At 47.5% G+C, this 26622-nt stretch overlaps 1 protein-coding gene across 1 annotated transcript in view; it reads right to left on the bottom strand.

The window, feature by feature from the left end:
• The window catches only part of adgrv1 (adhesion G protein-coupled receptor V1), a 981490-nt gene that overhangs the window by 330473 nt on the left and 624395 nt on the right, over positions 1–26622 (bottom strand). The window contains exon 83 of the mRNA XM_072516264.1: positions 3126–3226. Within this exon, the coding sequence (XP_072372365.1) occupies positions 3126–3226 (101 nt within the window). The remainder of the gene's footprint in view (positions 1–3125; positions 3227–26622) is intronic.

Genomic DNA, 26622 nt, shown 5'->3' with positions numbered 1-26622 from the left:
TACTCATGAATCTTTCTCATGTCTGTACTGTCGTTGAATAAGAGTATGGCTGATCTTCTACCTCTGCCACATTTCCCTCAGTTTCCAAAAATCTCTCCATCTCCGACTTAAATATGCTCAATGACTGAGCATCTCAGATCTGGGGTAGAGAATTCCAAGGATTCACAAGCCTATGAGTGAAGAAACTTCTCATCTCAGTCCTTAATGGTAGATCCCTTATTTTGCGATCCAGGCTCTCCAGCCATGGGAAAAATCTCCCGAATCTAGCCTGTTAAGCCTCTTAAGAATTTTCTATGTTTCAATAAGATCAGGTCACATTCTTCTAAAGTTCAGGGAATATGGGCCTATTCTACTCAATCTTTTCTCATAGGACAATCCGCTCATGCCAAGATTAAGTCTAATTAACCTTTTTTTCACTCCCTCTTAGGTATATATCCTTGGGTCAAGAAACCAAACTGCACACAATACTTCAGATGTGGTCTCATAAAGATCTCATACAAATTAAAGTAAAACATCTTCCCTTTTAGGCCCAGATTTCCACAAGTGGGATGCACAAATATCTCCTGCATGATCGAAGTGATCAGGCAGCATGCAAACCTCCCGCTGCCTGTTTGTTTCCACGATTGTGGTGTGCAGTGTAGTCCTGAACCCACTGTTGAGTGGTGGTTTACCTCAGCAGGCAGTTTGTGAATGGTTTGAACCATTCAAAATTAACCTTTGCTACATAAAGGCAGACTGCACCTCTTAAAGCCGATATACTTAGATATTCCACTGCACCTCTGGTCGACATCCCACATTGCACCTTCCACAAACTGGAGGTCATCATAAATTCTGGCAACTTTGTGCTTACTTACATCAAGTCCCATTCATCCACCACCTCTGAGTTTGCTGACCAATATTGGCTCCCAGTCAAGTAACACCTCAGTTTTAAAGTTCCCAGCTCGGTTTTAAATAACTCCTTGGCTTGTCTCTCTCTATTGTTGAAATCTCATTCAGCCCCACAATGCTCCAAGGCAGCACAGTGGTTAGCACTGTTGCCTCACAGCGCTCGGGACCCGTATTCAATTCCGACCTCGGGTGAGTATCTGTGTGGAGTTTGCACATTCTCCACATAAATGCCTTAATAAAAACATTCAAATAAAGAGTTTGCACGTTCTCCCTGTTGCCGCGGAGGTTTCCTCCGGATGATCCGGTTTCCTCCCACATTCCAAAGAGGTGCAGTTTTGGTGGATTGGCCATGCTAAATTGCCCCTTAGTATCCAAAGATGTGCAGGTTAAGTGGGGTTATGGGGTTACGGGGATAGGGCAGTGTAGTGGACCTAGATAGGATGCTCTTTTGGAGGGTCGCCTGCAGACTTGATGACCCGGATGGCCTCCTTCTGCTCTGTTGGGATGCTATGGTTCTATATCAGTATTCCTCCAATTCTATCTCTTCAGCATCCTCATTTTTAATTGCTCCAGTATTGGCGGCTGTGCCTTCAGCTTTTTAAACCTTAAGCTCTTACGTTCCCTCCCTACGCCTCTATTTCTTGTTACTTCAACTTATAGGCTGGTTTAGCTCAGTGGGCTAGACAGCTGGTTTGTGATGCAGATCAAGGCCAGCAGTGCGGATTCAATTCCCGTACCAGCTTACCCGAACAGGCACCGGAATGTGGCGACTGGGGACTTTTCACAAGAACTTCATACTTGTGACAATAAAAGGTTATTATTATTACTCTTTGACACAGCTTTTGAGCTTATTATCATTTCATGTGGCATGGTGTGTAAGTTGGCATAACAGCGCCCCTCTCAAATGTCTTCGGATATTTTGTTTTGTTAAAGACGCTAAACAAATACAAGTTGTTGTTATTTATTAAATCAGTCTGAAACTCAAAGTGCAATTCTATATTTTTTTAATTTATTCTTTCATCGGATGTGGGCAATGCCAGCATTTCTTTCCTATCTCCTAATTGCCCTTAAACTGAGTGGCTGGCAAGGCCATTTCAGGGGACAGTTAAGGGTCAACCACACTTATAGAATCCCTACATTGCAGGAGGTGGCCATTTGGCCCATCGAATCTGCACCAACTGTACGAAAAAGCACCACATCTAGCCCCACACCCTAGCCCACCGAACCTTTGGACTTTAAGGGGAAATTTAGCATGGCGAATCCACCTAACTTGCACATCTTTGGACTGTGAGGGGGAACCTGAGCACCTGGAGGAAACCCACCCAAACACAGTGAGAACATGCAAATTCCACACAGACAAACTGGAGCACTCGGAGGAAACTCACACAGGCATAGGGAGAAATGCAAACTCCATCCTGACAAACCGGAGCACCTGGAGGAAATCCACACAGACACGGGGAGAACATACAAACTCCACACAGTCGGAAGATTGCAGGTGATCTTGGAAAGGACATTACAGTAGGCTTTGAGCATGACAGTGTTGATGGTAAATAAGACCTCACTTCACAAAAATATTTACTACTCATGAATCAAAATGTACTTTCACTTAAATGTCAAAATCCTTAATATCTACTGAAATTAATGGAAGTTTCTAATGGCTCTGCTCCTGGACTATTAGTCATGTTATTTTAGGACAGCAATTGTGTCACTGAATGAGCACCTGCAATAAATAGTAGTGCAGGCACGGTAGCACAGTGGTTAGCACTGTTTCATCACAGCGCCAGGGTTCCATATTTGATTCCCGGCGTGGGTTGCTGTCTATGCAGAGTCTGCACGTTCTCCACGTGTCTGCGTGGGTTTCCTCCGGGTGCTCCGGTTTCCTCCCACAAGTCCTGAAAGACGTGCTTGTTAGGTGAATTAGACATTCTGAACTTCGTGTACCCGAACAGATGCTGGAGTGTGGCAACGAGGGGATTTTCACAGTAACTTCATTGAGGTGTTAATGTAAGCCTACTTGTGACACTAATAAAGATTATTATTATTTAGGTTTAACTAAAGACAGACAATCTGAAAGGAAAACCCACTTTTTTTGTTAGGTGTCATGTACTGCTGTGCAAAAAAAGCCGATAAATGAAAGCACCATATTGCACACAAGATTAGACAGATTAATGATAATTTCATAATACAGTACAACACATTGTTAAAATCTCAATCAACACAGTTCAGATAAACTTTACCTGAGTTCCGAGGCAGGCAACCATCATGTGCATGAGAAGTTTTGCTGCAAACATGGAGAATCTTGAGCAGAGCAAATGACACAAAATGGCCAGAGCAAAACCTGTAGACACAGACCATAGGCGATGTTAGAAAGGACTCTGTGCTGGGCATCGAGAATGACACTCTTTATTTTCCAGACTTCTGCACAAATCAGGTACTTCAAGGTGTAAGTGTAGTAGACTGGGAGAACTAGGAGAGGCAACCCAAAAGCTGGACAAACTGCTGGAGGAAGAGGAATGTGAGAAAGGGGGAAGAGCTCTCAGCATGAGGCCTTGTCCATCTATCATGTTCAAGGAACAATTCTCCTCCCTGAATCTCAGCGAGGAGCCATGATTAAGCTGTCTGTGATTCAAAAAGGATGTCCTCGTTAAAATCTGCCATTGGCTGCAGCCGCAACGCAATTCGGAACATGGGAAGGACCACACTGCCAGTGGCTGTGAAGTCAACTGTGGAAATCAACTTTTACACGCCTGGATCGTTCCAGTTCACACAGGAGGTATTTGCAACATTTCACAGGTCGCTATCCACTATCGTGCAAGGAATATAACTGCGCCCCTGCAATTGAAGACAGCTGATTATATTCAATTCTTTCTTGCTAGAGTATACCAGGTGGAGCAAACTTGCAGCTTCCCCAGACTGCACTTTGGGAGGGCCGCTTGTCAACTTCACCGTATACCAGAAACAAAAGGGATGCCACTCCCTCAAAAATCCAACTGCTGTGCAACCATATGCAGTGAATCATAGAATCTACAGTGCAGAAGGAGGCCATTCGGTCCATCAAGTCTGCATCAGCTCTTGGAAAGAGCACCCTACCCAAGCCCACACCTCCACCCTTTCCCCCATAACCCAGTAACACTAAGGGCAATTTTGGGCACTAAGGGCAATTTAGCATGGCCAATCCACCTAACCTGCACATCTTTGGACTGTGTGGGAGGAAACCGGAGCACCCGGAGGAAACCCACGTACACACGGGGAGAACGTGCAGACTCCGCACAGACAGCGATCCAAGCCGGGAATCGAACCTGGGACCCTGGAGCTGTGAAGCAATTGTGCTAACCACTATGCTACCGTGCTGCCCAATGCAAGGCATTGGCCAGCATCCTGGCCACAGCCATTTCATTCAACAAGACTCTACTCTTTCATTTGTATTTGAGCCACCTTGCAAACTAAGAGTGGCTACTGGGCAGTAAGGGCTGTTTACTGAAATGTATTTCTGAAACATGCAAGGTTCTGAAGGGGTTTGAGAGGATAGACCCGGAAACATTGCTTCTGCTGGTCGAGGAATCTAAAACGCAAGGGCACAGATAAGGAGCCAATTGCTTATGATTGAGACCAGGAGAAATTATTTCACTTGAGTGACTGTGGATACCAGTGCTCAAAGGGGCCTGTAGCATCTCAAAACAGTCCAGAAGGTTATGCTCCAGCAGGTTAACTGCGATGGCTGAGCTGTCACCCGAGGAGACAGGCAGTAACTCCATGGATGCTGAACCTGCTGCCCTCCCTCAGATGATCGCACTTGTGCTCTCAACTCTTCCACTCTAACTGTGCCTCTGTTGGTGCCTGTCAGCCAGCCAGCCCAGGGGTTGTAACTAGTCGGGTGTAGAAGAGAGAACCAGTGGATTCAAAGTTTTTGGATTTTCAAAAAGCATTTGATGAAGTGCTGCACAAGAGGTTATTACATAAAACTAGGGTTCATGAGACCTGGAGTAATATATTAAAATGGACTGAGGATTGTTTCATGCCAGAAAACAAAGTCTGAATAAGCAGTAATTTTGGGGTGACAGACCATAACTGGTGGAGTACTGCAAGAATCAGTGCTTGGGCCGCCGCTATTCACAATATTTGTGAATGAAGTGGGGGAAAGATGATTTGATATGTATGTGTGTTTGTTAATGACACCAAGTTAGATGGGGAAGTAAACCGTGAGGAGAGCAGAGACACCAAACGTGTATAGATTGAATAAGTGAGCAGGCAAGCATATGGTAGATGAAATTTGCTGTCATGTGGAGAAATGTGATGTCCTCTTTGGTAGGTGAAACAGACTGGATATGATGGTATTCAGAGGAACCTGGGTGTTCTTGTACTCAAATCACAGTAAATTAACATGCAGGTACAGCAAGCAATTATAAAAGTGCGCTGTCTTTATAACAAAGGGTTTGGAGTTGAACACTACCATCTGGAAGTTCCCCTCCAAGTCACTCACCAGCCTGACTTGGAAACATATCGCCGTTCCTTCACTTTCACTGGGTTCAAATCTTGAAACTCCTTCCCGAACAGCAATTTGAGTGTATCTACACCACATGGACTGCAGCGTTTCAAGGAGGCAGCTCATCACCACCTTCTCAATGGCGTTAGGGATGGGCAACGAATGTTGGCTTAGCCAACGAAGCTCACACTCCTCAAATGAATAAAAGTGGCAGTCTTGCAGCAAATTTATGCAACCACACCTGCAAGTGTTGTGTGCAATTTTGCGTTTCTTTACCTAAGGATATACTTATCTTTGAGGGAATGCAACAAAGGTTCAATAGGCTCATTCCTGGGATGATGGGATTGTCCTACGTGGAGAAATTGAGTAGACTACATCTATATTCCCTAGAACTGAGAATAAAGCTGATCTTCCTGAAACATATCAAATTTTTAGAGGCTTGATAGGCTAGATGCTGGTGGATGTTTCTCCTGTCTAGAAAGTCAAGAAGAAGGGTCAATCTCAGATTAAACAGTCAGCCTAAATAGCTATCTGGACTGAGGTGAGGTTATTTTACAACCTTTTGAAGAAACCGCTGCCCATGTTGAGGTGGTGCAGTCTAAAACCAGGTATTCAAGGCCCAGGGTTACAAGACTGCTTGCAGTTCCCCTCTCCCCCAGCTAGTGAAAGTCAACTGCTTTCCATCAGCCATTCTGCAACCATGAGTACATAAGAACACGAGACAAGGCAAAACAGACACAAGGTGGAAGAGTTGACTTTTATGTGTTTTACTGGAAGTGCTATTAAGTTGTTATAGTTGTTTTTAGTCCAGGATTCTGGCAAAGAGGACATTGTGATAGTCTGTGGTCGAGGGGTAGAAAGGTGGAGAAGTGTGGAACAACAGTAATCAGGTGATGGATTCAGGGGAACTAGAGTTTAATAAGCTGCTCATGGATAAACCATTCATAGTGATGAAGGCCAGGATTCTGCTCCCCTTCCTCCTTATTTTTTGCCTTCTAAGGTACCAGCTGAAAGCTTGATGTCAAAGGCTGACCCTATGGGCCTGAATTTCACACATGTTGGGTACACTCTCAAGCAACATCGCGTTAGGGATGCAATTTCATGCTGGCTGGCCAATTAAGGCCTTCCCAGCATGAAATGCATTCCTTGAGTGGTCAGGACGTCTGGGTGGGGCCAGAAGCTGGTTAGGCACCGGGTCCAATGGTATGCTGGTGAGGTCTTTAAAAAGTCAACAACTCCCTGAAGGTTGGCTGGAGTTGGTGAGGAGCCTCAGAGATCTGTCTGGAAGAGTAGTACTGACTTTACCTTTCTCATCAGTCATGGACTCAGCACCTGGTGGGCATGGCAGGCAGAAGGGCAACTCCGGGGGGTGGAGGGCACACTCCAAGATGCAGCACTTGTAAACCCACGTTTAAATCGCTGCGAGCACAGGAAGGACTTTTCACTGGTGATCTTACGTTCTTAAGGAAGTGGCTCAGGAAATAGTGGATGCATTGGTGGTCATCTTCCAAGATTCTATAGACTCTGGACCAGTTCCTGCAGTTGTGTGTGGCTAATGTAACTCCATTATTTGGAAAGGGAGGTAGGGAGAAAACACAGAATTATAGATCAGCAAGACTGACGTAGGTGGTGGGGGAAATTCTAGAATCCATTATCAAAGATTTTAAAGCAGAGAAACTTAGGCAGGAACAGACAGAGTCAGCATGGACTTATGAAGGGGAAATCATGCTTGACAAATCTACTTGAATTCTTCGAGGATGTGACTAGTAGAATTGACGAGAGGCAGCCAGTGGATGTGGTTTCATTGGACTTTCAGAATTCCTTTTGACAAAATCCTGCATAAGAGATTAATGTGTAAAATTAAAGGGCATGGGATTAGGGGTAGTGTATTGAGCTGGATAGAAACTGGTTGGCAGACAGGAATCAAAGAGTAGGAATTAAGAATAGGGGTACCGCAGGGATTGGTGCTAGGGCCCCAGCTATTCACAATATATATTAATGATTTAGATGAGGAAACAAAATGTAACATCTCCAATTTACAGAAGTTAGGTGGGAAGGTGAGCTGTGAGGAGGATGTTGAGATCCTTCAGTGTGATTTGGACAAGTTGAGCACGTGGGCAAATGAATGACAGATGCAGTATAATATGGAGAATTGTGAAGTTATCCACTTTGGTAGCAAAAATGAGAAGCAGACTATTATCTGAATGGCCATAAAGTAGGAGAGGGGAATATGCAACAAGATCTGGATGTCCTCGTACGCCGGTCACTGAAAGTAAGCATGCACGTACAGCAGGAAGTAAAGAAGCCAAATGGTATGTTGGCCTTCATAGTGAGTATTCGAGTACAGGAGCAGGGATGACTTGCTGCAATTCTACAGGACCTTGGTGAGGCCTCATCTGGAATATTGTGTGCACTTTTGGTCTTCTTATCTGAGGAAGGATGTTCTTGCTCTAGAGGGAGTACAACGAAGGTTCACCAGACTGATTCCTGGGATGGCAGGACTGCGTACGAGGAGAGATTGAATCGGTTAGGATTGTATTTGCTGGAGTTCAGATGAATGAGGGGGGATCTCATAGAAATCTTAAAAATTCTAACAGGACAAGACAGGGTAGATGCAGGAAGGAGGTTCCCGAAGGTGGGTGTGTCCAGAACCAGTGGTCACAGTCTGAGGTTATGGGGTAGACCATTTAGGACTGAGACGATGAGAAATTTCTTCCCCAGAGAGCGGTGAGCCTGTGGAATTCGTTACCACAGGAAATAGTTGAGGCCAAAATATTGTATGTTTTCAAGAAGCAGTTAGATATGGCACTTTGGGCAAAGGGGATCAAAGGATATTGGGCGAAAGCGGGATCAGGCTTTTGAATTAGATGATCAGCCCTGATCCTAATGAATGGCGGAGCAGGTCCAAGGGCTGAATGGCCTCCTTCTGCTCCTATTTTCTAAGTTTCTATGTTTCCTATTACAAATCTCCTCCACTTCTGTCCTTGGGTTTCAGAGAGGCATCGAAGCCACCTTTTCAATGGGTACCTTTTGACAATTTGGAACTGCGAGCATCTGGTTGCCACCCACTCAGTTAGAGGTGATTTCTGGCCCTACCATCTCATATATGGAGGTTACAGCCTCCTTGGAGCCTCCTTCAGCACTGCACTTTTGATATGTTGAGGCAGGTGGATCACTGCCTGTACACTGTCAGCAAGGCACTGGCATCTTCTGCAGTCCCTTCCACCTTGGCTCTTCCTGCGCCTCTCTTCCTACAGGTCGTTCCCTTGGACGCTGGTGCGGGCACCTAGCATCCTCTCCTTTCTGCCGGTCTTCCTCCTCAGAGGAGCTCTACCAGTGGAGTAGACAATCCTCATTACCAGAGAAACAGGAAGCTGTCTGATAACCAGAAGAGTCCACACGGTATAAATATACCAGGAGCCTTGGAGGCACCAATCGGCCCTAAAATACAGGCTAACAATGCTACAACTGAAGCTAAAAACAGATGAAAAGCAGTCAAGTTGCAATGAGCAACCAGCAGCAAACTATCTCCTGAACTCCACACCACTCACGATAGTAATGCTCCAGGCCCATTTCATCTCACCCTTGGCTGACATTATGAAAAAAAGGACTGCCCAGTTGCCGTTTTGCCCATCTGACAAGTGTAAAATCGCCCCGGCAACATGAAGTCTCAGCTAATAGGCTTTTTAGTGACCTTAGCTGGTCTTTTCATTGTCAGCAGGCGCTGCTCTGACTCCCATAGGTGCCCATTGACCTCAATGTACCCATGCGTGATGACTTCAGGACACGCGTCCCCAACATCATTTTCGCAATTTTACATGCATTGGGTTTGGGCACGTGCCCAATTTTGGAAGGTAAAACGCAGGCCCCATTACCAGGTTGCGAAGGATTTAACTATTATAAAGTCCGGAAAGGAGTCCTCACCAAGCCAACAGGGTGAATCAAAAGGAAAAAGGCTTAATGCAACAGAACAAGAGTATAGAGCAGTTACTGTACTGCAGGAGCCAGCTCACAGTTCATGGCCCTCTGGTTTACAGAATGTTGAAGGAGGCACCGGGCCGCTCAGTGGGGCAAGTGCATATTCTCCATAGTCGTTTGGGAATATCAAACCCCCAGTCTCATAAGTTTCCCATGACCTGCATAAGGTTTCATTACTGTCTTATGACCTGCTTAACCCCAGGTTACGACAGTAACGCATCACCGTGAATTTGTAGACTCAAACCGTACAAGTATTGCAGTGTTTCTCTTTTTTTTAATAAAACATTTTATTGAGGTATTTGTGATTTTGTAACAAAAAAGAACAAAGAAATGTACAGCACAGGAACAGGCCCTTCGGCCCTCCAAGCCCGTGCCGACCATGCTGCCCGACTAAACTATAATCTTCTACACTTCTTGGGTCCGTATCCCTTAAATGTCACTATCGTCCCTGCTTCCACCACCTCCTCCGGTAGCGAGTTCCAGGCACCCACTACCCTGTGTAAAAAACTTGCCTCGTACATCTACTCTAAACCTTGCCCCTCTCACCTTAAACCTATGCCCCCTAGTAATTGACCCCTCTACCCCGGGGAAAAGCCTCTGACTATCCACTCTGTCTATGCCCCTCATAATTTTGTAGACCTCTATCAGGTCGCCCCTCAACCTCCTTCGTTCCAGTGAGAACAAACTGAGTTTATTCAACTGCTCCTCATAGCTAATGCCCTCCATACCAGGCAACATTCTGGTAAATCTCTTCTGCACCCTCTCTAAAGCCTCCACATCCTTCTGGTAGTGTGGCGACCAGAATTGAACACTATACTCCAAGTGTGGCCTAACTAAGGTTCTATACAGCTGCAACATGACTTGCCAATTCTTATACTCAATACCCCGGCCAATGAAGGCAAGCATGCCGTATGCCTTCTTGACTACCTTCTCCACCTGTGTTGCCCCTTTCAGTGACCTGTGGACCTGTACTCCTAGATCTCTCTGACTTTCAATACTCTTGAGGGTTCTACCATTCACTGTATATTCCCTACCTGCATTAGACCTTCCAAAATGCAGTACCTCACATTTGTCCGGATTAAACTCCATCTGCCATCTCTCCGCAATAACAGAAGAAACAGTGTACATACAAATATAAACATAGTGCAAAGGCCGTCTTCCTCCCTCACAGGTTCCACCTTTCTTACATACTAATCAAAACTAAACCCACCCCCACACCCTCCACTGCTGACGGTTAATTTTCTCGAAAGAAGTCGACGAACGGCTGCCACCTCCGGACGAACCCTGACATTGGCCCTCTCAGGACTAACTTGAGTTTCTCCAGACAGAGAAAGCTCGCCATGTCAGTGAGCCAGGTCTCTGACTTCGGGGGCGTGAGTCCTTCCAAGCTAATAGTATCCGCCTCCAGGCTACCAGGGTGGCAAAGGCCAGAACATCTGCCTCTTTCTCCTCCCCGAATCCCGGATCTTCCGACACTCCGAAAATCGCCACTTCTGGATTCGGTGCCACCCTTGTTTTTAACACCTTGGACATGACATACGCAAACCCCTGCCAGAATGCCCTAAGCTTCGGGCATGCCCAGAACATATGAACATGGTTTGCTGGTCTTCCCGCACACCTTGCACACCCATCTTCTATCCCAAAGAACCTGCTCATCCTGGCCACTGTCATGTGTGCCCGGTAAACGACCTTAAATTGTATCAGGTTGAGCCTGGCGCATGATGTGGATGCATTGACTTTACTCAACGCATCTGCCCAGAGACCATCCTCTATCTCTCCTCCTAACTCCCCTTCCCATTTGTGTTTCAGCTCCCCGGTCTGTGTTTCCTCTGACCCCATGAGTTCTTTATAGATGTCCGAAACCTTCCCCTCTCCCATCCATACTCTGGAAACTACCCTGCCCTGTATCCCCCTTGGTGGTAGGAGTAGGAAGGTTGAGACCTGCCTGCGTAGGAAGTCCCGCGCCTGCAGGTACCTAAACACATTCCCTCCCATCAATTCAAATTTCTCCTCCAACTCCCTCAGGCTGGGAAAACTCCCCTCTATGAACAGATCTCCCATCCTCTCGATCGCTGCTCTTTGCCAACTTCAAAATCCTCCATCCAGCCTCCCTGAGGCGAACCGATGACTATTGCAGATTGGAGACCAAACCGATGCTCCCTTTGTTCCTATATGTTTCCCCCATTGCCCCCAGACTCTCACGGGGCTGATGGAGACCCATGCCAGCGGGAACCAATGCCCCAAACTCGTGCCCTTACATGATGCCGCCTTTACTCGCTCCCACACCGACCCCCCCCCCCCCAAACCACACACTTCCTTAACATGGCTATATTTGTCGCCCAATAGTAATTGCGAAAGGTTGGCAGCACCAACCCGCCCTCCCCCCCCCCCCCTCCCCCCAGCTACACTCCAGCATCTCCTTTGTTACTCGCGGGGTCTTCAATCCCCTGTAATGCGCGAACACGCGTGCCCTCTTAACCAGCCCATTACCGTTCCATTTGATCAGCCTGGTCGGGGGGCTTCTCGCCCCCCACCCCCACTCCGCCGATCAGCCATCACCTTTCTTAGTCCAGTCTCCAGCTCCTCCGTCTCCTCGGTCTGCGTTTCCTCTGACCCCATGAGTTCTTTATAGATGTCCGAAACCTACCAGGCAGCCTCCATCCCCAACCTGCCTTTTGTCCCCCAGCAACAGTCCCTCCCCCGGCGGCAGAGCAGTTCCCCCCCCCCAATAACAGCACAGTAAAAGCTGCCCCCTTCAACAAGCATAACATCTGCTCACCCCCACTGCGCTTCCATGAGCCAGCCCGCCCAGCTAGTTTGGTAGCCCCCGCCTATGGCACCGAACATTTTCCCACCTATTGCTTCTCCTCCCCTCCCCTGCTCTTACACACATATTCAAGAGAAAACATTCCCAGCCCAGTTAACTGAAAGAAACAGAAAGAAAAGGAAAAAACCCACATCGAAAATTCACACCTCCATCCCCCAACACTACAAATGCAAACTTTAACTTACAAAAAGATGCGGCAGCGCCAGGATTGATACAGAAAGCATTACAAATATAGTGCAAAAACAAAAATATTTTTAATGTGAACACTGCAGCAAAGTTCAAACACCTTAGTCCCATGCCAGCCCTTTCCTTCTGGCGAAGTCCATCGCTTCCTCGGGCGACTCAAAATAGAAGTGCTGCTCCTCATAGGTGACCCAAAGATGGGCCGGATACAGCAGTCCAAACTTCACCTTCTCGAAAAGGGTCGACTTTACTTGGTTGAATCCCGCTCTTCTCCTGGCTACGGCTACGTTCAGGTCTTGGTAGATGCGCAGGATGCTGTTCTCCCACTTGCAGCTCCGTGTCTGCCTGGCCCACCGTAAAATACGCTCCTTATTCAGGTACCTGTGCAATCTCAGCACCATCACCCTCGGGGGGTCACCTACACTCGGCTTCTTCGTTAGCTCTCTGTGAGCCCTGTCCACGTGCAGGGCTCGGATGAACGTCCCATCCCCCATTAGCTTCTCGAGCATACCCACTATAAATGCCCCTGCATCCGCTCCTTCGGACCCCTCCGGGAGACCAACGATCCTCAAGTTCTGCTGGCAGGACATATTCTTTAGATCCTCCACCTTCTCCTGGCGCCTTTTCTGCTGGTCTCTCAGCATCCCCATCTCCACCTCCATTGCTGTCTGGTGTTCCTCGTGCTCGGTCAATGCTTTCTCCACTTTCTGGATCGCCCGACCTTAAGCATCCAATCTCTGTTACAGCCGAGCAATCGATTCCCTAATCGGGTCCAAGCATTCCTGTTTCTGCTTGGCGAAGCCCTCTTGGATAAACTTCATCAACAACTCCGTCGACCGCTGGGTCGTCGAGCCAGAACTCCGCTCGTCCGCCATGCTTTTTCCCGCTGCAGCTTCAACCCAGGCCGTCTCTGTTTGCCTATTTCTTCCTTTGCGAGCACATCTGGTCCGCTTATCCATGCACTGGTGTGGGACTCCTCCTCACGGTCGCGTCCACCATCAGTTTTTCAAGTAAAATCCACGAACATCTCGGGGAAAAGGTCCAAAGGTCTGACCCGAGCGGGAGCCACCAAATGTCCGACCTACTCCTTCATGGCCATCGGAAGTCCCTGCAGTGTTTCTCTTAACAACCATATGGAACAGTAGCTTGAAAACAAGGATTGCCTGTTCTATGAAGTTCCTGGCACTCGTAGTATGAGCATTTTCCACTTGTATTCTGGTAGTGGAGGAGAGTCTGGAGTCATACGTAGAGTGGGTAGCCCTTGTTACTAAGCAGCCACCCTCTGATTTACCGTGGTCACTCAAAAATGCTGGAAACAGCTGATTCTCGAAGGACAAAAACACTGTGGCTGTTGCCGAAATAGTAAACATTCACTAACTTGATGCTCTGCGCATGACTACACACCAAATGCATATTGAAGTAATGAAACACTTTATGGTCCCGGTACATCTGCTGATTGAAAAGAACATAGAACATAACAGCGCAGTACAGGCCCTTCGGCCCTCGATATTGCGCCGACCTGTGAAACCACTCTAAAGCCCATCTACACTATTCCCTTATCGTCCATATGTCTATCCAATGACCATTTGAATGCCCTTAGTATTGGCGAGTCCACTACTGTTGCAGGCAGGGCATTCCACGCCCTTACTACTCTCGGAGTAAAGAACCTACCTCTGACATCTGTCCTATATCTATCTCCCCTCAATTTAAAGCCTTGTCCCCTCATGCTAGACATCACCATCCGAGGAAAAAGGCTCTCAATGTCCACCCTATCTAATCATCTGATCATCTTGTATGCCTCAGTTAAGTCACCTCTTAACCTTTTTCTCTCTAACGAAAACAGCCTCAAGTCCCTCAGCCTTTCCTCAGAAGATCTTCCCTCCATACCAGGCAACATTCTGTTAAATCTGCTCTGCGCCCTTTCCAATGCTTCCAAATCCTTCCTATAATGCGGCGACCAGAATTGCACGCAATACTCCAAATGCGGCCTGCAGTTTTGTACAGCTGCAACATGACCTCATGTCTCCGAAACTCAATCCCTCCACCAATAAAAGCTAACACACCGTATGCCTTCTTAACAACCCTCTCAACCTGAGTGGCAACTTTCGGGATCTATGTACATGGACACCGAGATCTCTCTGCTCATCCACACTACCAAGAATCTTACCATTAGCCCAGTACTCTGACTTCCTGTTATTCCTTCCAAAATGAATCACCTCACACTTTTCTGCATTAAACCCCATTTGCCACCTCTCAGCCCAGCGCTGCAGCTTATCTATGTCCCTCTGTAACTTGTAACATCCTTCCGCACTGTCCACAACTCCACCCACTTTAGTGTCATCTGCAAATTTACTCACCCATCCTTCTACGCGCTCCTCCAGGTCATTTATAAAAATGACAAACAGCAGTAGCCCCAAAACAGATCCTTGTGGTACACCACTAGTAACTGGACTCCAGTCTGAACATTTCCCATCAACCACCACCCTTTGTCTTCTTCCAGCTAGCCAATTTCTGATCCAAACTGCTAAATCACCCTGAATCCCATGCCTCCGTATTTTCTGCAGTAGCCTACTGTGGGGAACCTTATCAAACGCTTTACTGAAATCCATATACTCCACATCAACTGCTTTACCTTCATCCACCTGTTTGTTCACCTTCTCAAAGAACTCAATAAGGTTTGTGAGGAACAACCTACCCTTCACAAAACTGTGTTGACTATCTCTAATCAAATTATTCCTTTCCAGATGATTATACATCCGATCTCTTATAAACCTTTCCAAGATTTTGCCCACAACAAAAGTAAGGCTCACTGGTCTATAGTTACCGGGGTTGTCTCTACTCCCCTTCTTGAACAAGGGGACAACATTTGCTATTATCCAGTCTTCTGGCACTATTCTTGTCGACAAAGATGACTTAAAGATCAAAGCCAAAGGCTCAGCAATCTCCTCCCTAGCTTCCCAGAGAATCCTAGGATAAATCCCATCCGGCCCAGAGGACTTATCTATTTTCACACTTTCCAGAATTGCTAACACCTCCTCCTTATGAACCTCAAGCCCTTCTAGTCTAGTAGCCTGAATCTCAGTATTCTCCTCGACAACATTGTCTTTTTCCTGTGTGAATACTGACGAAAAATATTCATTTAGCACCTCTCCTACCTCCTCGGACTCCAGACACAACTTCCCACTACTGTCCTTGACTGGCCCTACTCTTACTATAGTCTTTCCTTTATTCCTGACGTATCTATAGAAAGCTTTAGGGTTATCCTTGATCCTACCTGCCAAAGACTTCCCATGTCCCCACCTGGCTCTTCTTAGCTCTGTCTTTAGGTCCTTCCTAGCTAACTTGTAACTCTCGAGCGCCCTAACTGAACCTTCATGTCTCATCTTCACATAAGCCTCCTTCTTCCTCTTGACAAGTGTTTCGACTGCTTTAGTAAACCACGGTTCCCTCGCTCGACCACTTCATTTCATTCATTTCATTTCCTCCCTGCCTGACAGGTACATACTTATCTACTGGCAACCGGGGACGAGTGGTGTCCCGCAGGGTTCAGTGTTGGGGCCACAGCTGTTCTCTTTATATATTAACGATCTAGATGATGGGACTGGGTGCATTCTGGCTAAGTTTGCCGATGATACAAAGATAGGTGGAGGGACAGGTAGTATTGAGGAGGCGGGGAGGCTGCAGAAAGATTTAGACAGTTTAGGAGAGTGGTCCAAGAAATGGCTGATGAAATTCAACGTGGGCAAGTGCGAGGTCTTGCACTTTGGAAAAAAGAATAGAGGCATGGACTATTTTCTAAACGGTGACAAAATTCATAATGCTGAAGTGCAAAGGGACTTGGGAGTCCTAGTCCACGATTCTCTAAAGGTAAACTTGCAGGTTGAGTCCGTCATTAAGAAAGCAAATGCAATGTTGTCATTTATCTCAAGAGGCTTGAAATATAAAAGCAGGGATGTACTTCTGAAGCTTTATAAAGCACTAGTTAGGCCCCATTTAGAATACTGTGAGCAATTTTGGGCCCCTCACCTCAGGAAGGACATACTGGCACTGGAGCGGGTCCACCGGAGATTCACACGGATGATCCCAGGAATGGTAGGCCTAACATACGATGAACGTCTGAGGATCCTGGGATTATATTCATTGGAGTTTAGGAGGTTGAGGGGAGATCTAATAGAAACTTACAAGATAATGAATGGCTTAGATAGGGTGGACGTAGGGAAGTTGTTTCCATTAGCAGGGGAGACTAGGACCCAGGAGCACAGCCTTAGAATAAAAGGGAGTCACTTTAGAACAGAGATGAGGAGAAATTTCTTCAGCCAGAGTGTGGTGGGTCTGTGGAATTCATTGCCACAGAGGGCGATGGAGGCCGGGACATTGAATGTCTTTAAGACAGAAGTTGATAAATTCTTGATTTCTTGAGGAATTAAGGGCTATGGAGAGAGAGCGGGTAAATGGAGTTGAAATCAGCCATAATTGAATGGTGGAGTGGACTCGATGGGCCGAATGGCCCTACTTCCGCTCCTATGTCTTATGGTCTTATCAAGGACACGCAGTAGCTGTTCCTTGAACAAGCTCCACATTTCCATTGTGCCCATCCCCTGCAGTTTTCCTCTCCATCTGATGCATCCTAAGTCTTGACTCATCGCATCATAATTGCCTTTCCCCCAGATATAACTCTTGCCCTGCGGTATACACCTATCCCTTTCCATCACTAAAGTAAACGTAATCGAATTGTGGTCACTAACACCAAAGTGCTCACCTATCTCCAAATCTAACACCTGTCCTGGTTCATTACCCAGTACCAAATCCAATATGGCCTCACCTCTCGTTGGCCTATCTACATACTGTGTCAGGAAACCCTCCTGCACACATTGGACAAAAACGGGCCCATCTAAAGTACTCGAACTATAGCGTTTCCAGTCAATATTTAGCATTTCCAGTCAATATTTGGAAAGTTAAAGTCCTCCATAACAACTACCCTGTTGCTTTCAGTCCTATCCCGAATCATCTTTGCAAACCTTTCCTCTACATCTCGGAGGCCTATAGAAAACCCCTAACAGGGTGACCTCTCCTTTCCTGTTTCTAACCTCAGCCCATACTACCTCAGTAGACGAGTCCTCATCAAACGTCCTTTCTGCCACCGTAATACTACCCTTGACTAATGATGCCACCCCTCCCCCTCTTTTACCACCTTCCCTGAGCTTACTGAAATATATAAACCCCGGCACCTGCAACAACCATTCCTGTCCCTGCTCTATCCATGTCTCTGAAATGGCAACAACATCGAAGTCCCAGGTACCAACCCATGCCGCAAGTTCATCCACCTTATTCCGGATGCTCCTGGCATTGAAGACACACTTTAAACCACCTTTCTGCCTGCCATTACACTCCTGCAGCTTTGAAACCTTACTCATGACCTCACTACTCTCAACCTCCTGTATACTGGAGCTACAATTCTGGTTCCCAAGCCCCTGCTGAACTAGTTTAAACCCCCCCCGAAGAGCATTAGCAAATTTTCCCCCCAGGATATTGGTACCCTTCTGGTCCAGATGTAGACCATCCCGTTTGTAGAGGTCCCACCCACCCCAGAATGAGCCCCAATTATCTAGAAATCTGAAACCCTCCCTCCTGCACCATCCCTGTAGCCACATGTTCAACTCCTCTCTCTCCCTATTCCTCGTCTCGCTATCACGTGGCATGGGTAACAACCCAGAGATAATAACTCTGTTTGTCCTAGATCTAAGAGGTACGCACAGAGCCACTGGGTATAAATCCTCTGTTGTGAGCCCTCCTCCTCATCTCTGTCTCCACATCTTCTGTTCTCTGCTGTCCGTGTTCCATCTTTATCTTATACTATTTCATGGGATATGGGCATCACTGGCTAGGCTAGGATGTATTATCCAATCCTAATTGCCCTTGTGCAGGTGGTGGTGAGCGTTCTTGAACCATTGCAGTCCATGTGGTATGGGTACACCCATAATGTATCTCAAATGAAGTCCAAGGATTTTGACCAAGCAACAGTGAAGGAACAGTGATATAATTCTAAGTCAGGATGGTACGTGGCTTGAAGGGACAATTGTAGGTGGTGGCATTCCCATGCATTTTCTGCCCTTATCCTGCTAGGTGGTAGAGGTTACACATTTGGAAGGCGCTGTCATGCATCAGTGGTGGAGGGAGTAAATGCTTAAAGTGGTGCTTAGGTGCTAATCAAGTGGCTGCTTTGTCCTGGATGATGTTGAACTTCGAGTGTTATTGGAACTGCACTCATCCAGGCAAATGGAGAGTATTCCATTACATTTCGGGCTTGTGGCTTAAAGATGGTGGAAAGGCTTTGGGAAGTCAGGAGGTGAGTTGCATGCCATGGAATTCCTATCCTCTGACCTGCTCTTTTAGCCACAGTATTTATATGGTTAGTTCAATTTAGTTTCTTGTTAATGTTAACCCCAGGATGTTGTTCGGGATTCAGTGATGATTGTACCATTAAATGTCAAAGGGAGATGGTTAGAATCCCTCTTGTTGGAGGTGGTCATCGTCTGACACTTGTGGTGAAAATGTTACTTCGACTTATCAGCCCAAGCCAAAATGTTGTGCAGCTCTTGCTGCATTAGGAGGTGGAATGCTTCAGTATTTGAGTTGCCACGAATAGTGCTGAACATTGTGCAATCATCAACGAACATCCTAATCACTGTGCTAGCTATGACCCCAACCAGCGGAGAGTTTTCCACCTGATTCCCATTGACTCTAGTCTTACTGGGGCATCCTCGATGACACACTTGGTCAAAAGCGGCCTTCATGTCAAGGGCAGTCGCTCTCAATTCCCTGCCATGCTGAATCCCAAGACAGACTGCAACCATGGGCTCCATGAGTGCCTTCAAAATCCCCTCAACCCTTTAGAGTATCTCTCCAGAATTACTCAAATATCTTGCATGAGCTCCAGATACACATAGCACTTCCACTCAAAGAACAAAGAACAAAGAACAAAGAAATGTACAGCACAGGAACAGGCCCTTCGGCCCTCCAAGCCCGTGCCGACCATACTGCCCGACTAAGCTACAATCTTCTACACTTCCTGGGTCCGTATCCTTCTATTCCCATCCTATTCATATATTTGTCAAGATGCCCCTTAAATGTCCCTATCGTCCCTGCCTCCACTACCTCCTCCGGTAGTGAGTTCCAGGCACCCACTACCCTCTGCGTAAAAAACTTGCCTCGTACATCTACTCTAAACTTTGCCCCTCTCACCTTAAACCTATGCCCCCTAGTAATTGACCCCTCTACCCTGGGGAAAAGCCTCTGACTATCCACTCTGTCTATGCCACTCATTCTGTAGCAGCATTAGAAAGTCCAAAGCACATCATGTGAAAGCCCTAAGCTGATAGCTTTACATAGTCCAAATGGGTAAGGAGAGGGTTCCCTCATACTTACTTGAATGGGGTGGCCCCACATGCAGCTGGACACGTGATCAACTTTGAATGTTTGAGAGATGGTGTTGATAAGGACACGCAAGGTCCAAAATGGCAAATCAGTACCAAATCAACATTAGATGTTAACTGGCATCATGATCTACCCATTTTACCTGCTTCCGTTGAACATTAGAGATACCCTATAATCCTTCCTAAGATGGTGACCAGCGAGGCTGCACTGGAAGTCAATGGGGCCAACCCCATGCCATTTTCTTGATCTCTGGGCTCCAATAGAAACAAAGCCAGTGGTGCTACAGGACCGAAATCTGCAGTCTGTGTCTCTGATATTTTCCCATCTCGGTTCAGTCGACTTTAAGTAAACCAAGAATGGGAGGGTAGGAGCACTCACCTCCAATATCCCCTTCAGAGGTTAACATCGAGTTACAACGAAAAGTGATTCATAACAAAGATTCTTTGATATCAATAATCATATCACAGACTTTTGTACCTACGTTCTAATCTTACAGTGACTGTTCCAATAGTGTTGAAAGGTAATAGTGATGGAAACACAGCAGCTATTGTAACGTCACAATAGTGGCAACATTGTTAATATGTCCCTGTAGGCCAAATTAATCAAGCAAATTGGCTGCCCTTACTGTGGTGTTACAAGGACATACATATCATACCAGTCATTAATGGGGTTGGAAATGTCAATAGTAAAGTCATTGAACCACTGGGAATCTTACTTTCTAACAAATTAACAAGTCAACTTCATACTACAAACTCACAGCAACCAGGGAGGAGAGTTTCAGCCATAAAGTTCTTCGCCATTGCAACTGCTCCTTTTTGCAATTTTGCTGGAAACATGCCCCACTTAACAATGGTTTCATCTGCCTTTATGCTGGTGATGCAAGAGGGGATATAATGAGAATCCTAACTGACGTGTTGCAGAGGTACTTTAGGCTTAAGGTGTTTCTCAACTCATTAAGGTGTAAAGATATTTTACAGAAGAAATTTGAGGTGGAAATCTGAGCCCGCTAGCCATCAACAAGGACGAGGATCTCGGTGAGCGAGAGCACGTTTCCGATTTTCCACGTTCCTCGTCAGTAGCGTAACACAAAATCCTCCAAGGAAGGTTGGGAATCTCATTTAAATGTATCAGCCTATCATTAGTGATCTCTCCCACTGGGACTCCGCCCCCCCCCCCCCCCCCCAGCTAAATATTTATCGGTCACTGGAGTGACATCACGTCAGCGTGATTTACCACAGCTGTAAAAAAACGAGAACCTGGCAATCTCACCTCCGTAGGGGATATTAGATGTGAGCGCTCAGGTCGCCATCACCCTCCAGAGTGCAGTTACTGAGAAGGCACTGGAGAAGATGCAGGGAACCCAGATAGGCTTAACTCGGGGTCCAGGAGAGGGGGGGATTCAGTATCGGCATCTCGGGATGGGATGCTCGGAGGCCTTAGCGGCCCTTCATGGCTGTGAGCCGAGGTTTAAAGTCATATGGTGACTGGTATGTAGGCAGCGTTTCCCGTGACCTCCTTGCTGGGTCTGTGGTAATATAACTGATAAGTGATTGCCCTCTCGCAGCTGGAAAGTGGGTGGGAGATGAATCCACAGTCTCAGCACAGGACGCAACTGTGAGGAGCCTGAGTGGGGCCCATTAGATGACAAACTGCATGGGCAGTGTTTGGAACTCTGACAAGAAGTGTTTGCCAGCCTAATGAGGCCTGAAGACCATCACACAGGAGGGAGAACAAGTGCAGTGAGAATAAAGCTGACATTCAGGCTTTATCGAGGAAAAAGGGCATGAGTTGTATGGAAGTTCAAAGCCCAGGCTATGGAGGCCAGACTGTCAGGGATTAGTGAATGGGTGGCTGGCTGTTCAAGTTGGAAGGCTTGTTTAACCCAGCCCTGGAGAGCTGGGGAAATGAGGGTGCACACTAAGGATGAAGTTGACATGCTAATTTCAGTCCTCACATACCACAAAGGGAAGCCATTGTCTAATCAGGTCCCTGACACTTCCTTGATGAGTCAATTGTGCCAATTTAGTCAGTATGTTAATGCATGAGTGTGCCACTGATGGTCGGCCAATTTTTGACCCTTCTCATTTGCGATTCTCTTTTTGTTTAAGGCAATTTCCCTTCAAGGGACTATCCCCTGAATTTGTATCTCAGTTTATTCAATTTAATTTACTTGGTTATTTGTGTAAATCAAAATAATTGGAAGCCTAGCCCCCAAGTATTGAACTCCAAGGCTCATACTCACATCTGCATGACAGAGGTGATAGAGATGTGGCCCCCAATGCAAGCCATTATGATGAATTTGCTCATCAGTCACCCCATTCAAAGCATGAAGGGGGGGGCAGCGTCTTGTTATCCTATGAGTTTAGAACGCAGGTCCACTGGACGCATTCGACTGCCCTCACTCCTCACCCATTCGGGATGGGGGGGGACATAGAACGCTGAAGCTCTCAAAGATCGAAGCGCTTCATTCAGGTGGGGTTGAGATGGGAAACCACCTAGGCCCAACCACCTCGGCCCAATCACCTTCAGCTGCTTCATCAATTATATCCCTTCTATCATAAAGCCAGAAGTGGGATTTTTGCGGATGACTGCACAATGTTCAGTACCATTCATGACTCCTCAGATAATGAAGCAGTCCATGTCCAAATGCAGCAAGACCTGGACAATATCCAGGCTTGGGCTGACAAGTGGCAAGTTACATTCACGCCACACAAGTGCCAGGCAATGACCATCTCCTACAAGAGAGGATCTAATCACCACCCCTTGACATTCAATGTCATTACCATCGCTGAATCCCACACTAACATCATCCCGGGGTTACTACTGATCAGAAACTGAACTGGATTAGCCACATTAATACTGAGGCTCCTAGGACAGGTCAAAAAACTAGGAATCCTATGGCAAGTAACTCACCTCCTCGCCCCCCAAAACCTGTCCACCATCTACAAAGCACAAGTCAGGAGTGTAATGGAATACTCTCCACTTGCCTGGATGAGTGCAGCTCCAACTGCACTCAAGAAGCTCGACACCATCCAGGACAAAGCAGCTCAATTGATTTCTCCCCCTCCCACAAACATTCAACCCTCCACCATTGATAACAGTGGAAACCATGTGTACCATCTACAAGATGCACTGCAGTAACTCACCAAGGTTCCTTGGACAACACCTTCCAAATCCACGACCACTACCATCTAGAACGGCAAGAGCAGCAGATACCTGGGAACCCCAACGCCTGGAGGTTCCCGTACAAGTCACTGACCACCTTGACTTGGAAATATACCGTTCCTTCACTGTCGCTGGGGCAACATCCTGGAATTCCCTCCCTAACAGCACAGTGGGTGTACCCACACCTCAAGGACTGTAGTGGTTCAAGAAGGCAATTCACCACCACCTTCTGAAGGGCAACTAGTGATGGACAATAAATGTTGGCCTAACCAGCGACGCCCACATCCCATAAATGAATGAATTTTTAAAAAACTGTGTGAAAGTGGCTATTGTGTGACAGTGCAGGCAGTGAGGCTCAATAGAAAGGCACTCAAATGTGGGGATGCGCAAGGGTGAATGTCCCAGATCCTGAGAGGGCAGAGGGTCAGGATTTTGTCACGACTCCTCATCGCTCACTTTGACATTCCCATCTTTTCAGTTTACTATTCCACAGAATCATGGAGCCAGTTGAGCTGGTTGATCACATTGACTTGCCGCTACATGCAGCCAGGGACAGCAATCTGCAGAGGGAGAGGTAGGGCCTAACGATCTTCCAGGAGCACGGCTCTGGATGGCGGGGCCTCGGAGGAGACATTACTGGCCACGGATGATCAGATGTCGAACCTTCTACCTCCAGATGTCAGAGATTCAGTGCCGGAGAAGACTGCATCTGTCCCGGGGATGGTGGGCCACCTGTGCCAGGTGATACAAGAGTTGGAACCAAATGGACTGGGAGGTCACCGGTTGCCTGTTACCCTGAAAGTGACTTCCGTTATGAAGTTTTATGCCAGCGGCTCGTTTCAGGGTTGCACAGGTGACCTGTGCAGTATTGAAACTTATAGAGTACTGAGAGGTCTAGATAGAGTTTTCCACTAGTGTGAGAAACTAGAACCAGAGGACACCATCTCAGACTAAAGGGACGATCCTTTCAAACAGAGATGAGGAGGAATTTCTTCAACCAGAGGGTGGTGAATCTGTGGAACTCTTTGCCCCAGAAGGCTGTGGAGGCCAAATCACTGAGTGTCTTTAAGACAGAAATAGATAGGTTCTTGATTAATAAGGGGATCAGGGGATGAGAAAATATCAGCCATGATTGAATGGCAGAGCAGACTCGATAGGCTGAATGACCTAATTCTGCTCCTATGTCTTATGGTCTTATATCCCAGTCAGCCGTGCATAAAGGAGGTCATAGATGCGCTATTTTCAAGGGCCCAAATGTACAGCAACTTGGACCAGGACCACACAAGACAGGATGTCAGGGCCATGGGCTTCACCCATATAGTGACATGCTCCAGGTACAGGGCATCATCAACTGTATCCATGTGCTTCGGCTTTCCCATGCTGGCATGGGGCACCATTTTTAAATCACAGGAGATACTACTCCCTCAATGTCCAGCTCGTCTGTGATCATGTGATGTGCACCATGCAGGTGTGCGCCCATTTCCTGGGGAGCATTCATGAAAGTTACATTTTGGACGCTCGCAGATCCCAGCCGTTTTTGAGGGCGAGCAGCAGCTGGAGGAATGGTGCCTCGAGGACAAAGGGTATCCACTCACGAGGTGGCTGATGATACCAGTGTGGAGGCTACAAATACTCGCTGAAAATCACGACAATGGAGGCTCATGCGCCAATGCATATGCTGGTCGAGCAGGTGATTGGACTGTCAAGACCTGGTTCTGGTGCCTGAACAGGTTGGGAGGAGCCCTCCAATACAGCCCCACAGAGGGTGTCCCACGCCATGGTGGTGTGCTGCATTCTGCATAAGCTGGGACTGCAGTGGGAAGAGCAGCTGGACCATGAGGAGATAGAGTAGTGCCACATCTCCTTGGATGAGGAGGATGTCGAGGAGGACATTGACCGGAAAACCATGGAGGAGGAGGAAGGACTTTGGACAATGAATAGTGCCCACATGGACACAGAGCTAATAACGACCTCATGGACTCTAGGTTTGATGATGACCAGGACTAGGGTGCGAAGACCTCTCCAACAAAGGGTCTCACATTTTCTCACAACTGTGGGGCTAGTGGGAGGTCATCAATATGGTCACTTCATTCATGGCCAGATCGCTAAAGCGACTGACCGGATGCTGCAGGAGAACAATAATGACTTTCCGTGAGGACAGGGCGATGCTCATATGAGGATCGGCATGGTGGCACAAAAGTAAGCACTGCTGCCTCACAGTGCCAGGGACCCGGGTTCAATTCCAGCATTGGGTGACTGAGGAGTTTACATGTCCTCCCTTGTCTGCATAAGTTTCCTTCAGGTGCTCCAGTTTCCTCCCACAACCAAACATGTGCAGGATTTTCCATGATCAATGTGTGTGGTTTTGGGGATAGGGCGGGGGAGTGAGCTTTGGTAGAATGCAGTTTCGAGGGTCGGTGCAGACACGATAAAAAAAATGGCCTCCTTCTGCACTGTGGGGATTTCATGGATTAGCCCCTGCAAAATGTGTAACTCCTGTCTCTCAGAGAGCTGAACTCGACCTGCCAGTGAACAGGATAATCAGAGGGCCCACGAATGACACATCTCAGCTGTTACTGCCTCTTCAGCGGTCAGGGGTCCCAGTAAGTTTCACCACCTCTTGAGGAGGTGGACAGATTCTCTCACGTTTTCAGCTGATGGCATTCTCATAACTAGAAAATGCTGGCATACATAAGGGCCGGGATTCTCCGTCGACCGATGCCGGAATCGGGAACGCGATTGGTCAGAGAATCGGTTCAGACGTTAAAATCATGGCGGGTGCTAGTTTCACGCGAAATCGCAATTCCTCGTTGCCTAATCGTGGCGTCAATGTGTTCCAGAACGGAGGCGCCGCATGAGGCCTCACGTGTACTGGCAACACGTGGCATTCAAGGACCTGCCGGACTGGGCATGCCGAAGACTCCGGCTGAGCATGGGGGTTGCTGTGCGACATATCTGGCAGATCATGGAGCACTTGGCACCGCGGGGGAATGGAGGAGGACACCTGCTCCTAGTGTCCATCAAGGTGACGGTCGCCCTGAATGTTTACACCATGGGGTCCTTCCAGGTGCCGAGTGGGGACCTGTCCGGGATCTCACACAGCCTTTGGCATATCATTAGCGGGCCTGACTTTGTATTCTCTAGGGCTTCCATGATTCTCTGCCTCCATGGGGGCGAATTCCTGCTGGCGAGGTTCCCTTGTGCTTTTAAAATTCGTGAAACTGGAACCATGGCTGATGAGGGAGAGAAAGAGGAGGTAGGTCACGGAGAGGCACAACCGTGGGCTGCTGGTCCTGAAGCTGGCGGGCTGGCGTGGGGAGAGGTGGGGGGGGGGTTGGAAAATGAGCTGTGGGACCGGGGTGACCCCCCAGTGGACTGGGACAGTTCCCAGGCACTGACTGACATTGCCACGACTGCAAGGCAGCTATCTTGCTGTGCACCCCACTGACCTTGCCCGTTTCTGCAGAGTGACACCGGCGGTATGGGTGCACCCACGGCTGAACCCCAGCCCCCAACCTACCAATACCTGCACTCCAACTCCCACTCCACCATCTCGCACCCCATCCTCCATTATACCACCTTCCCCCCGCCCCCAAAATCGACTGCCACCTGCCTGCCGGGTATCAGGGGGCCCATCCTGTACAACGCCTACGGGGCAACTACG

The sequence above is a fragment of the Scyliorhinus torazame genome, chromosome 9, assembly GCF_047496885.1.
Source record: "Scyliorhinus torazame isolate Kashiwa2021f chromosome 9, sScyTor2.1, whole genome shotgun sequence".
Classification (NCBI taxonomy): Eukaryota; Metazoa; Chordata; class Chondrichthyes; order Carcharhiniformes; family Scyliorhinidae; genus Scyliorhinus; species Scyliorhinus torazame.
Note: the sequence above shows the minus strand (reverse complement) of the source record. Positions and strands in the feature narration are given on the sequence as shown.